This window comes from Myotis daubentonii, chromosome 1 (assembly GCF_963259705.1).
Source record: "Myotis daubentonii chromosome 1, mMyoDau2.1, whole genome shotgun sequence".
Lineage (NCBI taxonomy): Eukaryota > Metazoa > Chordata > Mammalia > Chiroptera > Vespertilionidae > Myotis > Myotis daubentonii.
In genome coordinates this window covers 28,294,697-28,309,551 of record NC_081840.1, presented here as the reverse complement: position 1 = coordinate 28,309,551, position 14,855 = coordinate 28,294,697, and the positions used below count along the sequence as shown (strand labels likewise).

The window sequence follows — 14,855 nt, the reverse complement described above, 5'->3', positions numbered from 1 at the left end:
GAGGGCTGCTTTTATGTAATATTGAAAGCAAATCTTAGTATAAATGGACCTTCCCTCATGTTTATCTTGAGCGATAATAGCAACAGTATTCACAATGATGCTCCAGTTTATCTTTGTTCAAACATTAGTTATTACTCTTTGCCTTCTAAACAAAACAAAAAATACCTTTGGATGGAGGTCAGCAAACTTGTTCTTTAGAGGTCTATATAGTAAATATTTTAGACTTTGTAGGATATATGAGCTCTCTCATAACTATTCACCTTTGCCAGCCCTGTAGCACAAAATCTGCCATAAGATGATATATATGAATGTGCCTTGCTCTACCCCAATAACATTTTATTTATAGACACTGAAATTAGATTTCATATAGTTTCACATATCACGAAATATTTTTCTTTTGCTTTTTTTCAATCATTAAAAAATATAAAGATCACTCTTAGATTGTAGGCCATGCCAAAAAAAAAAAAAAAAAGCAGCAGGTAGGATTTGTCCCATTGGCTGTGGTTTGCTAACCCTATTTTAGAACACTCCTGTTCTGTACTAGCATATACTCTGTTAATTAAAAGCCCATAGTTTTTGAGCTTTCAGAAGATTGCTGTGAGAATTTAAGACAGAGAAAGGAGATGTCCCACAAGAAATTAACACTTCACAGACTCAAATATGTCCTGAATTCCTATTTTAAATGCCAAGTACTGTTCAAGATATTGGGAATCAACACTAATAAAAGAGAAAAATGGTAATTGGCGTACGAGCTACCCTTTTCATTGGCTAATCAGGGCTATATGCAAATTAACTGCCAACTAAGATTGGCAGTTAACTGCCAACAAGATGGCGGTTAATTTGCATATGTAGGCACAATGCAGGGAGGCGAAAGGGAAAGCAGGAAGAAGCCCCTTGCCACTGACAGTGATTGGAAACCCAGGGGGGAGCTAAGAGCTGGGGGGCAGGGCAAAGGCGGCCCTGGGCCCGCCTTTGCCCTGCCCCCCAGCCATGATTGGAGAATCAGGTGCCTTTTCTGCCCTGGCCAGTGATAGCAGGAAGTAGGGGTGGAGCCAGCGATGGGAGCTGGGCATGGTCGATGCTGGCAGTCCCAGGAGCTAGGGGTCCCTTGCCTGGGCCTAAAGCGAAGCCCACGATTGTGGGGCCGCTGCAGCTGCGGGTTTCCGCTGCCTGGGCCGGACGCCTAGGCCAGAGGCGTCAGGCCTGGGCAAGGGGCCGATCCTGCGATTGGAGGGTGATGGGGGTCAACGCCTGAGGGCTCCCAGTATGTGAGAGGGGGCAGGCTGGGCTGAGGGACACGCCCCGACACACACACCCAGTGCACGAATTTCGTGCACCGGGCCCCTAGTATAACAATAACCAAAGACGTCAAAATTCCCTGCCTCTTTAGAATTCACATTTTAGTGGGGTGACACAAATATAAGTAAACAAGGAACAAGTGTTGTATTAGGGATGGTGATAAGTACTATGGATAAAAATATACCAGGGGAGGTGGATAGGTAGCAGGAAAGAGGATTGTAATTTTAAATAAGGCCATCAAGGAAGGCTTTGTTGATAAGGTGACATTTGAGTAAACATCTAAAGTAGGAGAGGGAATAAGCCATGGATCAAGTAGGACCTGTATCTTACCCTTAGAGTAATGGAGAGTTTTGAACAGAGGTGTGGCATGATTTGACTTGTATTTTAACTGGGAAACCATTTAAGAGGCTATTGAAATAATCCAGGTGAAAAATTATAGTGACTTACTAGTAAACCAGTGATATAGAGGTGGAGTTAGTGAAAAATACATTATTGATACATTTTGAAGGTAGAGATAACAGATTGGAGTAAGAAAAAAGTTAAGTATAATACCCAGGATTTTGACTTGGCAATTGGAAGGATGGAGTTGCCATTTACTGGATAAGACTGTGGGAAGAGTAGATCTGAAGAGGTAGGTCAGGAGTTTTACTTTGATCATGGAAACTTGAACTGCCTTTAAGATATCCAAGTAGAGATGTTAAGTTGGCTGTTAGATATTTGCATCTGGAGTTCAGAGTAAAAGTCTGGCTAGAGATACTATTTTTTTAGAGTCATCAAGATCTTAATGGAATTAAAGCCCATGACAATTGATGAGCTCATCAAGGTATTGATTAGTATTACTTTCTTTAATGGTATTTCTGCCCCTGCTTCTTTTCTCATTCACTTTCAAAGAGGTAGGTAGCTTCTAATAACCTGTCCCATCTGCTCACACACAAAGGGTGGAAGGGATTCCACTGAGTCAGAAATCTGACCTACACAGAAAGTACCATTAGTAGGCCATCCTCAAACTTTGCCATAGTGTTAACATGGGAGTGAATTTTCCCAAGTACCTCCTTGCTGGAAACTGTTTGCACTGGAGGTAAGTGTGAAAGGGGCGGTTGTGGGAAATGATGGGGTGAGGGCTTCCTAAACCTTTCTCAAACCTCAGAAATGGCTTGATTCTGAGGAAGGGTGAAGGTTCAGGCTGGTTCTTACTTCCATGAACCAGTTCATACAGCCCTAAATTTGATCTGCTTTCCTCAAACTGGGAGTCAGAAATCCCTTTTCTCTTCTGTTTTTCTGCTGCAGAAATTCCCAACATTCCCATTTTGTGGGCTCCAGAAAGGGGTAAGCGAAGACTTCAATCCCAGCCAATCATTTCCAGATTAATAATTTTTAGTGTTTTGATTTTTTTTTTGTCATTATAAAAATGCTTCAACCCATTTTCCCATCTGTTTAATTTTCTTGTGGATTGTATGTATCTATGTCCTAGGGTCACTCTGTATCTCTGGGCAATAGAGTTCAGATCCATTAGCTATTTCCATTTGTGTGCTGTTCTCTTATGGATTTTCATATGCAGTTTACTCGTGACTGTTTCCTAGATGGAAGACACCAAATTCAGGAAATTGCTTCACTCTGTCTCATTTTTTTCCTGAATGGTGTTTTGATCCCCTGCTGACAGCTTTTCACTACCCTAACCCAACTGCTTCTGATGATCTATCATTGCCTCTCTGCTATTCTGTCTTCCTGCTTTGACTGCCTTTGATTTTTTTTTTCTCTATTTTTTTTTTTTTTGCCCCACTTTACTCATCTGCTGATTAATTTGCATTCTTTACTCACTGTGCTTTGCCCAGCAGCAAATGGCCTGTTACTCTCATAGCCATTTGCTGTTTTAGCATTTTAGACTGCTCAGCATTGTCTGTCGGCACTCCTGTGCCATCTGCCTGCTTGATCTTGCTCTGCCCAATCTATGCCTGTGATATATGTAGGTTCAGATTGTTTAGCAATTCTGCTGCTGATCTCCACTTGCCTTCTGCCACTAAGTTGGACTGCTGATTGAATTTGCTTTATGACTGTCTTCTATAACTATTTGTTGTACATGGCTGCCCCATTAGTTAACTTGAGATATTATATTCATCTCCTATGTACTCAGCCTTGAAACTTGCCATATTACCTCCTTTATACTTCTCTATATCTGATAAATCACTGGCATTGTTCCTCTGTTGTCTTGTAACCCTGATCAGGTTTTATTTCCAAGAAAAGTGTTGCCTGCATATTGTCCAAACATATCTTAAAAATAGAAAAATGCTTTGCTTTTTAACAGTACAGTCCAATTTACTCTTAAACTGCCTTTTAAACTCATTTCCACCCATCCTTTTAGCTTTTTTATACAACTTTACATTTTTCTCTTTACATAAGAATAGAATTTTTTTTCTAAGTCATTTGTTATCTTTGCCTTTTCACATCATATATTATGTACTTTTTATTCCTTATGTATAGGATATTTTAATAATTTTTCATATACTAAATTTATTTCCTAATTTATTTTCCCTAATATTTTCAGGGCATCATGAAGACAAATTACTCCCATTAATTTCATTTAAGACTAAAAGTATCATCTTTAAAACTAATACATTTACTTATAGTTTCTTTGTAGTTAACATTAAAGTAGCTTTCCACTCTGATCCATTTATTTAATTTATCTTTATTGTTAAAAGTATTAAAGATGTCCTTCCTTCCCCACCTCCAACCCCCCATTGACCTCTCCTATAGCCCCTGGTAATCTCTGTTTTACTTTCTGCCTCTGAATTTGCCTATTCTAGTACCTTGTATAAGTAGAATCATTCAATTTTTATTCTTCTAAGTCTGACTTATACTTAACATATTATTTTCAAGGTTGATTTATGTTGTAGCATATACTAGAATTTCTTTTTTGAGACTACTGTTTTATTGTGTTTTTGTGCCACCTCTTGTTTATCCTTTCTTCTGGACACTTGAGTTGTTCCATCTTTTTGCTATTATGAATAATGCTGCTATGAACATGGGTATGCAGGTATCTGTTTTTCTTCCCCTTCTTTTGGGTATTTACCTAAAAGTGTACTCAGAACTTTTAATATTTTGTATAAGAGGAAATAAAATCAATAGCAATGGCATCGGGAAACTGTATAATTAACACTAAAATGGATAAGTTCAAGATATTGCATTGGGAGCAAAAGAAATTAGAAAGGTTACAGGTGGCCAGGTGAAATTTAGAAGACCCTGGTAGAAATGAAAGGAGAATGAAGTGAAATAACACTCATGATTGAAGGACATCAAAATGATTCTGAAGAGGGTTGAATTAAAAAATATACCAACTTCAGGACAGAATGATGGCATGTCTTTGAAATAGAGTAATGTGGACTTTTAAAGAAGAGAAGAGGGGGAGGCTTTTGAAAGGCAAGGTTTAATGAAGATAATGGGACTGAATGAGGCAACCAGGGTGTATTTATAGAAACTAGCAACTGGAATAGGAATTTGTTTCAATTGAGTAATCTTGGATACCCAGCCTTCTACCTATAGAGATTTTTCTAAAACTATTCCTGGACCTGCCCTGGCTGGGTGGCTCGGTTGGTTGGACATTGTTCCTTGCACCAAAAAGTTACTAGTTTGATTCCCAGTCAGGGCACATGCAGGGCACATGCTCAGATGACGGACTCAAACCCTGATAGGGTATGTGCAGGAGACAGCTGATCAATGTTTGGTTCTTACATCGATGTTTTTGTCTTTCTCCCTTTCTCTCTTTCTAGAAATCAAAAATATTTTTTAAAAACTTAAAAAATAATAATAATAAAAAGTCCTGGGCCCAACCCTCTGACATAATGAGTTGGGGATATGGTTTAGGTATTGAGTGTGTGTGAGTGTGTGTGTTTTAATCCACTGTTAAGACATAATGTTTGTTAAATTGAACTGTGTAGCATAGTGTCCTAGACCTTACAGAAGTTATAAAAGTTGGGAAAAATTGGTTCTTGTCTTCAAGGACTTTAAAACTGGAGTATTTAAATATGCAATAATAATGGATTTGGGAGAGAAGACTTTCAGTCCATTAGTAGGTAATGTTTTCACTTGTTATCTCAGTTTCTTCGGTGATTTTACATACTCTATTGAGTCTTTCTCAGCCAAGCTTCCTCATGTAACCTCTCAAAACACAGAAAATTGAGTGGCTGTCTTCTCAAATCTCCCAAGGTGGTACATAAACTTGTACTATTCTATATGTATAGGTGAGAAGTTATTTCTTTACATACAATTATTCTATTAGAACCTATTTTAAAAGGCTTGCTCTATGCTATGTAGTCTGTTAGGAATTGATACACAAAGATAAGGCTTCTCTTTCAAGGAGCTTACATCCCGAGAGAAGGGAAAAACCTTTTAACAAAAAATACATTTCTAATATCTACAAAATTTTGTTATTTTAATTCTTTAGGAAGAATGTTCTAAGTCAGAGTGATTGTATATAAGGACATTCTTTCACCTCTTGTAAGCATCATTGAATCAGGACTAAGAATGTCTTCTTTATTACTGTAATGCCTTATCACAGCCGAATGACTCTGGTGATATTTTAAATGCCAATAAGAATCTCTTAGTTTTAAAACCTAGAGCATTCAGTGACAAATTAGTGATTTTTGTTGGTAGCTGTTAATAAATAGCATTACCTGAAACCAGGGTTTTTAGTTTTATAGTGGAAGAGTGGAGATTGGCTAGAGATAGATAACTAATATTTAGGAGGTTATTTTTTAATCTAATTACAACCACAATAAGGATTTCCATTCTAAAGTATCCTAATATATAAAAATCCAGGGTCCATAATGACTGACCAAAGGCTCAACGGAATACTGGAAGTCAGTCCTGCAGTCAGTGCTTGGTTGCCATGGTGACCCAGCACTGACTACCGAGGGGGCTGCGGATCAGGCCTGGAGAGAGGCCTGGAGAGAGAGGCAGGGTCTGATCCGCAGCCTCTGTGGCAGCTGTTGATCAGCTGTTTCCTCTCACTTTCTCTCCAGGCTTTGCCAGCAGCTACGCCTCTCTTTCTCTCCGGGCCTCAGCAGGGACTGCTGATCAGCCCCGCCTCTCTGATCAGGCCCAGAGATAGGCCCGGAGATGCTGACTGGCATAGAAACCAACCAATCAGATTCAAATCTGTGTGAACTACGAGGAGCCAATGGCTACCTAGGAGGCAGAGCTTCTGACGCTGACTGGCATAGAAACCGACCAATCAGACCAGATTGGCCAGCAGGGGAGGGCAGTTGGGGGTGAGACCAGACCAGCAGGGGAGGGCAGATAAGGGTGATCAGGCAAGCAGAGGCAGTTAGGGGCAATCAGGCCAGCAGAGGAGGGCAGTTGGGGGCAAGATCATGCGGCAGGGAAGGGTAGTTAGGGGCGATCAGGCAGGCAGGCAGAGAGGTTAGGGATAATCAGTCAGGCAGGCAGGGGGGTTAGGGGCAATCAGGCAGGCAGGCAGTGGCAGTTAGGGGCAATCAGGCAGGCAGGCAGATGAGAGGTTAGGAGCCAGCGGTCCCAGATTGCGAGAGGGATGTCCCTGATTGGAGAGGGTGCAGGCTGGGCTGAGGGAACCTCCCCTCTGTGCACGAATTTCATGCACCAGGCCACTAGTAACTATATATTTGAAAACGTTTGGGGATTTAATTTATTCTTACTATCAACTAAAGCTCATTTGAATTCCTAATGTCATAAAGTTCAGTCATCTTCGTTAGTTTTTATGATGGATTTGGTTAATTAGTCATTTGAACTAAAAATGCATTTGTCCTTAAATTTATGTGTGCCTTTAAATTTGAGAGCAGTTAGCTTTATTCCTATTGCTCACTGCTTCACACTTAGTTTTCTAAAGGAATCTCTTTAAAGTGCTACACTAAAGTAAGTTTTGGGAACCTATTTATCCCTCCCATCTCCTGATAGCCTACTGGTTATTTATTTTTTAACAGCACAGCTACAGAAAGATCAAAATACTTGTGTCAGAAAAGAAGCACTAAAATAGAAATTACATCCAGATTTAAATTGTTTTCTTAATAATTTTTAACATTTTTGCTTGTATTCATTCTGAAAAACATTTTTAATGCAAGAAAAGATTATGCAGATATTTTAAAGTATAAGATCTGGGGATAAAGGAATAGCATCATTCTATTAAACTTGTTTATTAATAATATACTTTTTTGTGATCTCTGAAATCTTATTTTTATTTTGAGGAATGCTAAATTGAAAATAGAGTTGTATACTGTATTTTTGTGAAAGTTAACCAGGAAAGGCAATATCTCTGTATCATTCCCTTATTAGTCTTCAAGTCCTTTTTAAATTTAATAACAAAATCCTGTAAATTTCCTTGCAATCTTGAGATTCTTTATAGGTAACTACTCCTAACATACAAGTTGTCATCTAATTTTTCTTTCTTTCTCTCCCCCATCCCCCGCCCTTTATCTCCTGAAGAACAGTAGGACATATTCAGAACCTTGCAAAGGAAGATGCAGTAGCTTCCTTCCACGAACATTTTATGGAGGTAGTTTCACTCCTTCAGTTTTTAACGTAGACAGTGACAGGAACAGGCACTAATAACCAGTCTCTAAATCCCCTAATCTCTTCCTCTCTCCTTTGCTCTTCTATCCTCAAATGTTTTACTTTTGCTGGCAAAAACTCACACATTGTACCTGTGGCACAAGAGGTGTGGTGGAGTGAGAGAGAGATTATTGAGGGAAAAGTCAATTGCCTCAGGTATGGAAATTATTTGGTTTAAAGCTTCTTTTTATATATTTAATAGTCTTTAACATCAAAATCATTTCATGTAAAATTCATTTGTTAGACATTTGGATATTTATAAAATACAAAAAACTCCCAAACATTTTGTATTTATCTCTGAATGCTTTTAAATTTATTACCATCTATATATATATAAAAGCCTAAGCAACTGAATAACCAAATGACCAGTCAGCTGGTCACTGTGAAGAGCACTGACCATCAGGGGCAGATGCTCAATGCAGGAGCTGCCCCCTGGTGGTTAATGCACTCCCACAGAGGGACTGCCACTCAGCCAGTAGCCGGGCTCACAGCTGGCAAGCCCTGCTGCATTGGCATGAGCCTCTCCCACCTCCGTGGCAACACTACCTAGTGGAGGCAGCTGCAGCAGGCACAGCAGAGCCATGATGATCAGGAGTGGAGTGGTGCCTGGTTCCAGCTCGGGCTCCTCCCCGGCTGCCTGCCACTGGGTGCACTACACATCCTTGGGGGCCGAAACCAGCAGTCTGACATCCCCAGAGAGGTCCTGGATTGCAAGAGGGTGCAGGCCAAGCTGAGGGACCACACCAGTGCACGAATCTGTGCACCGGGCCTCTAGTATTTAATACTTTTGAAGAGATAGAGATATTTTCTGTTCATATCAGCAGCATTAAAACATCTCAGATGTTCAGTAATCAATATTTTTCATTTGTTCAAACCCATATTACAGTAGATGTGTGCATATTTATTTTGCAATCAGAGGTAATAATCCTATATAATAAAGAGCTAATATGCAAATGGTCCTTGCACCCTCACACTGGGGTCGGGGGACTGAAGGCCAGGCCAGGGATCCTGAGGCCATGCCCCCCACCTGGCGCCAGGCCAGGGGACCTGAGGCCATACCCCCCCCACCCAGCGCCAGGCCAGGAGACCTGAGGCTATGCCCCCTGCCCAGCGGGGCTTGACGGGGGACCTGAGGCTGTGCCCTCTGCCCGACGCCCGGCCAGGGGATCTGAAGCTGTGCCCATGGCCCTGCGGGGCTTGACGCAGTTGGGGCCAGCTGGGTCTGGGTCTCGCACAATTTCAAGGCTCACACGGGTGAGCAGAGACTTGACTCTGGGTCCCACGGCATGCCCCAGACTCTGGCACGAGTAAGATTTTCATATGCATTTTACTAATTTTCTTTCATCATTGACACTTCTATTATAAAGGGCAAATAGCAATATTAAAATATTTCCTCTAATTAATTCCCTTTTAATGTGCACAAGTTTTGTGCACCAGGCCACTAGTACCATTATAAAGATTTAAACAAATATTCTGAAAAAAAAACATCTCTTATAAGTATATTATTTTCTCATCCCAACTCAATGTCTCTAGTTTAAAATGAAGTCAATCTTGTGAGATGGTTAAAAGGCAGAGAGCCTTTTGAGATATGCTGCTTTTCATGATGGTTGCTAGTTAACAAATAAAGTCATCTGTAGAGAGTTTCTATTGTATTAACAAGGTCTATCTTTAAATTTCCATTCTACTCCTATTGTTGGAATTTTAGGATCACAGCAGTTAGCATGTATCATAGGTTTCCAATAAGAGCATAAAATGATGATCTTTTTAATGTGACATAATGTTAAAGATGAGATTTTAACTGAAAAGTATATGCTCATTTAGGAGAAGGAAAATGGTTTTTGCTACTTATCTTGCCTTTTATTACTAGCTTTTTAAAAACTCCTATTTTATGAATATAGATTTATTTATGAAGTAAACAAAACCCACCAATAATCTCAACTTATTAGCTAGGAATAATTGATTAATTTCCACAATTAGGAATCCATAAGTATAAGTTTGAGTTTCTTAATAAAACCATCTCAATTATTACTATAGCTACTGAAATTTGTTGTGCACTTAACTGTGTGACAGGTTATGTAATATCTCATTTAATCCTTACAACAAACATATACAATAGGTACCACTTAACAGATATGAAATTATATTTAGAAAGATTAAATTGTGAGTTAACCCAGATCATAGAGCTAGTAGAAGATAATAGGATTAGAATTTGAAATAGGTAGTCTTACTCCAGGGACCTTGCTCTTAATCATTCTCCTTTTTATATAAATTAAGCTTTTTCCATGTAATAACTGTTCTACAAAAATAAAAGGGATCTGTCAATCACTACAGAGTATAAATAAGCTATAACTAACTTAATTTTCTTATCATTAATTATTTAGGTTCTTATTTCCTATTATCTTTATATAAATTGTCAAATACATCTCTGATTATCACTTTAGCAATATTTCTTAAAATAGAATAAAGAGTTAACATTGGCCCTAACTGGTTTGGCTCAGTGGATAGAGCATCGGCCTGCAGACTGAAAGGTCCCAGGTTCGATTCCGGTCAAGGGTATGTACCTTGGTTGCGGGCACATCCCCAGTAGGGGGTGTGCAGGAGGCAGCTGATCAATGTTTCTCTCTCATTGATGTTTCTAACTCTTTGACCCTCTCCCTCTCTGTAAAAAGTCAATAAAATATGTTTTTTTAAAGTCAATAAAATATGTTTTTTTAAAAAGAGTCAACATTGTCCTCTGCAATACATGTGCAAATTTATATATTCATATTAGTTTGTGAGACTGCAAATCTATTATCATTTTTAATCTTACCAATTTGATAGATGAAAATTGTATGCCTTTATTGGCATATTGTAGACTAATAATGAGATGAAACATTTTTCTTATGTTTGCCCAATTTTGTTTCTTCTTTTATAAAATGCCTGTTTTCTTTGTTCAGTTTTCTTTTGGCTCAGTAACCTGTTCTTAAAGACAGATTCTAATTTCAAAGAGAAGTTTAAGGAATTACTTGCCAGGAAATACTTTCGGCAAAGTCAGTAGATTTTTAACTAGTTTATTTGACACATAAATATATACCAGTTGGTTTTCTCTTTTCTCAAATTCCATTAATATAATAGTACTCAGTTATTTCATTACTCACCCTCTTACAACCGCAGTTAAGCTCAAAACACATTCTGAATCAAAGGTATGCAGTTAATAAAATACAAACACATTATTTTCTAACAAGTACTTAAACCCTTTGCAAGTCTTTTTAATAGCTGATGCACAATAGTTTATTTTCTAACCTTTTCTTATGGAATATATATGATAATACTTTATGGATAGAAAAATATTGAATCTTAATATTTTAGAATGAATGGTTTGTTCATAAATAACAAACCTTAGAAAATAATTTATAATTAGGACACTGAATCCACATAGCTACTATTAGCAGTCATTTTTTTAAAATACTAAATATATAGTTCTATTTGCAAATTATTTGGCACAAATTAGTTTTCTGCATCATAAGAATTCCAATGAAAACAATGTTCTGGCATGCAGTTAATGTGAATTATATTTGATTATCTAGGAATTTAAAGCATTTTATAAACATGTTCTGACAGGCAGAGCTTAACTTTCCTCATATTTTTTTAGTCTCCACTAACATGCAAACCATTTCAAGCCCAAACTTTTTTGATAAGTGAATTGTATAGCACTTGGCTTGTATTTTTCCACAGAAACATTTATTTATGTAAATGATTCTCAATCAAGAGCATTTTTGGTCCCCAGGGACTATTTCACAGTGCCTGGTGATGTTTTTGATTGTCACAACTGGCAGGGTGCTACTGACATCTTTTTATTAGAGGCCAGAAAAGCTTCTAAACATCCTACAATGTACTAGGCAGCCCCTACAACAAAGAATCCTCTGGCCCAAATGTTAATAGTACAGAAATTAAGAAATCCTCATTTATATATTAACTAGAGTTAATATAAATTTGTGCACTAGGAGGTGGGGGTCCCTCGGCCCAGCCTTCCCCCTTTCACTGTCCAGGAGCCCTCAGGGGATGTCCTACTGACAGCTTACTACTCCCATGGGGAGCGGGCCTAAGCCGCAGTCTGGCTGCGGAGGCTCGAAGCAGGCGCCGTGTGTGTGTGTGTGTGTGTGTGTGTGTGTGTGTGTGTCCATCCCCTGGGGCGGGGTCGGCCGGGCCCTGAGTAGTACCATCACTGCTGCCACTGTCATTAGCATCTGGGATGCAGGCATGGGTTGAAAAGACTGAACCACACCCCAGGCCTCTCTGACCCTCACTTTGTTCATCTGGGAGTTGAAGCAGGAGGGGCCGGGCCCCGCACTGTAGGCTCTTCACGGAGACATCTTTTTGCCCTCAGTGTCTTCCCCTTTCTAGGCCTGAGGACAGCAGCATTCTTGTGGGGGGGGTTTTACCTTTTTTTTTATATAGAAGGTGGAGATTTCTAGAAAATACAAAATTTCAGAGACAGAAAGCAGATCTCTGGTTGCCTGGGGTTGGGGTGAGGTTGACTGCAGATGGGCAAACAGCATGATGGAAGCTTGAAAATGGTTTTTGTCGGTGGTTGAGCTGCTGTGGAAATTCACGCATCAAACAGTATGCTTGCTGTGGGTGAGTTGTATGGCATGTAAGCGCCTCTTCGAGAAAGCTGTGTAAAGGCATACATCTAAAAGGGAACCCTCTTAAAACCACAGTTGGTGAGAGATTACCACCCTCTAGGAACTTGAAAGTGTTCAGTCAATGGTTGTGAACCTGAAGAAGAGTGGAAAGGGTACTGAATTGGAAGCCTTTATGTGACCTGGGCAGGTCTAAACTCTGTTTGGGTCTGTTTCCCCATTTGTGACATCCCGAGTTGATGCCCTCGGAGGGGTGAGAGGTGCTGGGGACAGCCCCTGCGGTGGCTGCCCTGCCCATTGCTCTGTGCTGCAAACCCTCGGGCTGTCTCAGGACCGCTGTGTCTTCGCCTTTGCCACAGAGCTCCTCTGCCTTCCTGCCTTTGTGCGGAGAACTTCCTCCCACCAGCCTCTGGAGCAAACACACAGCCAAGAACAATTGGAAAATCCAGATTGGCCTGGCCTCGTTTCCCCCCACCCCTGGCTCCTTCCCTTGACCAGGACCAGAGAAGCAACCAGAAGACTTCCCTGGAGAAAACCCATCAGACCAAGGGACCCAAGCACCTCCTGGGCACTGGTACATGTGTCAGGCTAGGCTTTCCTCTCCCCTCGCAGCCCTGACAGGTGACCTCGGCCACGTAGGCTCCAAGCAGGCGCCGTGTGTGTGTGTGTGTGTGTGTGTGTGTGTGTGTGTGTGTATGTGTGTATGTGTGTCCTCTGGGGGTCTGCCCCCAGCCCCACCACAGAGGTTGTGAGCAGGCACACTGTGTGTGTGTGTCCGCTGGGGGCCTGCCCCCAGCTGCTTCTGAGGCTTGGAACAAGGCACCCCTCTGTGTTGATCTCTCAGGCTCCAGGCTGTGCCTGCATATTGTTCTCTCAGGCTCAGGGCCGTGCCCAGCCCCTCCTCCTGAGCTGGTCGTGACCGTCACAGAGTCTTGACCTCATTTGCATATTACTGCTATATATATATATAGAGAGAGAGAGATGCACACACATACACACACACACACACACATACACTCAGTAACTGCACTGTGCTGGGACCTGGGAACACATGGACAGAAAGTTATGATCTTAGCATTCTGGGAAGTTACATTATAGGTAATAAATAGAAAGAATCTATATAATAAAAGCCTAAACGACTGTTATGGCGGAACGACCAGAACGACCGGTTGCTATGATGTGCACTGACCACTACAGGGCAGATGCTCAATGCAGGAGCTGCCCCCTGATGGTCAGTGTGCTCCCACAGGGGCAGGGCCACTCAGCCCGAAACCAGGCTCATGGCTGGCAAGCACAACTGCCACGGTGGGAGCCTCTCCCAACTCCACGGCAGCACTACCAAATGGTGGCAGCAGTCACAGTGGGTCAGGATGATCGTGAGCGGCACGGCGCCCAACCCTGTTTCAGGCTCCTCCCTGGCCACCTGCCGCTTGGTGCACTGCTACATCCCCTGAGGGGTCCCAGACTGTGAGAGGGATGTCCGACTGCTGGCTTAGGCCCGATCCCAGTGCTGTTCTCTGTACAAGGCAGTCAGTCTGAATAACTCGGTGAATCAGGGAAGCATAGGGAACTCGGGGTGAGCCTGCCTCTGCTCTTGACTCACCTACTCGATGGTGTTCACAGGACAGACTATGGTGACCCAGCCTGTGCACATGCAGCAGCTGCTGAAGCTCAAACAATAGGCTGTGCAGCAGCACAAGGCCATCCAGCCACAAGCCGGCAGTCAGACATCCCCCGAGGGGTCCTGAACTGCAAGAGGGTGCAGTCTAGGCTGAGGGAACCCCTCCCCCCCAGTGCATGAATTTTGCGTACCGGGCCTCTAGTCTATATACCAGTATATAAAAGCCTAAACAACCTTTTGACTGTTCAACCAGTAGCTATGATGCGCACTGACCACCAGGGGGCAGACGCTCAAAGCACATGCATGGAAACATGGAACAGACTGATGAACCTCAGTGGGGAGGGGAAGCGGGGGGAGGGGAAGAGATTAACCAAGATCTTAAATGCATACTAGAGGTCGGATGCTCGAATTTGTGCACCAGTGGGGTTCCTAGGCCTGGCCTGTGGGGATCAGGCGGAAGCCGGCAGTTGAACATCCCCTGAGGGGTCCTGAATTGTAAGAGGGCGCAAGCCAGGCTGAGAGACCCCACCGGTACACAAATTCATGCGCCAGGCCTCTAGTTAGATAAATAAAATATGACATGCTCATGAATATAGTAGTGTTGTATGTGTGATAGAAGCAAGATATAAAGTTTGCCTGAGGGAATTAGAAAAAATTTCAAAGCAGTGATACTGGAACTGTTTTTGTTGTTACTGTTATTTGTATTATTTATCTTTCACTTAAATTTACAAAAA

The 14,855-nt window shown here is 41.4% G+C and overlaps 1 protein-coding gene across 11 annotated transcripts in view; it reads left to right on the top strand.

Annotated features, from left to right (window-relative positions):
• Positions 1–14,855, top strand: part of GPHN (gephyrin) — a 444,048-nt gene that overhangs the window by 213,396 nt on the left and 215,797 nt on the right. For 5 of the 11 annotated variants that reach the window (XM_059693262.1, XM_059693232.1, XM_059693281.1 and 2 more), the window contains exon 5: positions 2,587–2,625. The exons of the other annotated variants lie outside the window; for them this stretch is intronic. In XM_059693262.1, the coding sequence (XP_059549245.1) occupies positions 2,587–2,625 (39 nt within the window). The remainder of the gene's footprint in view (positions 1–2,586; positions 2,626–14,855) is intronic. 11 annotated transcript variants of the gene reach the window in all.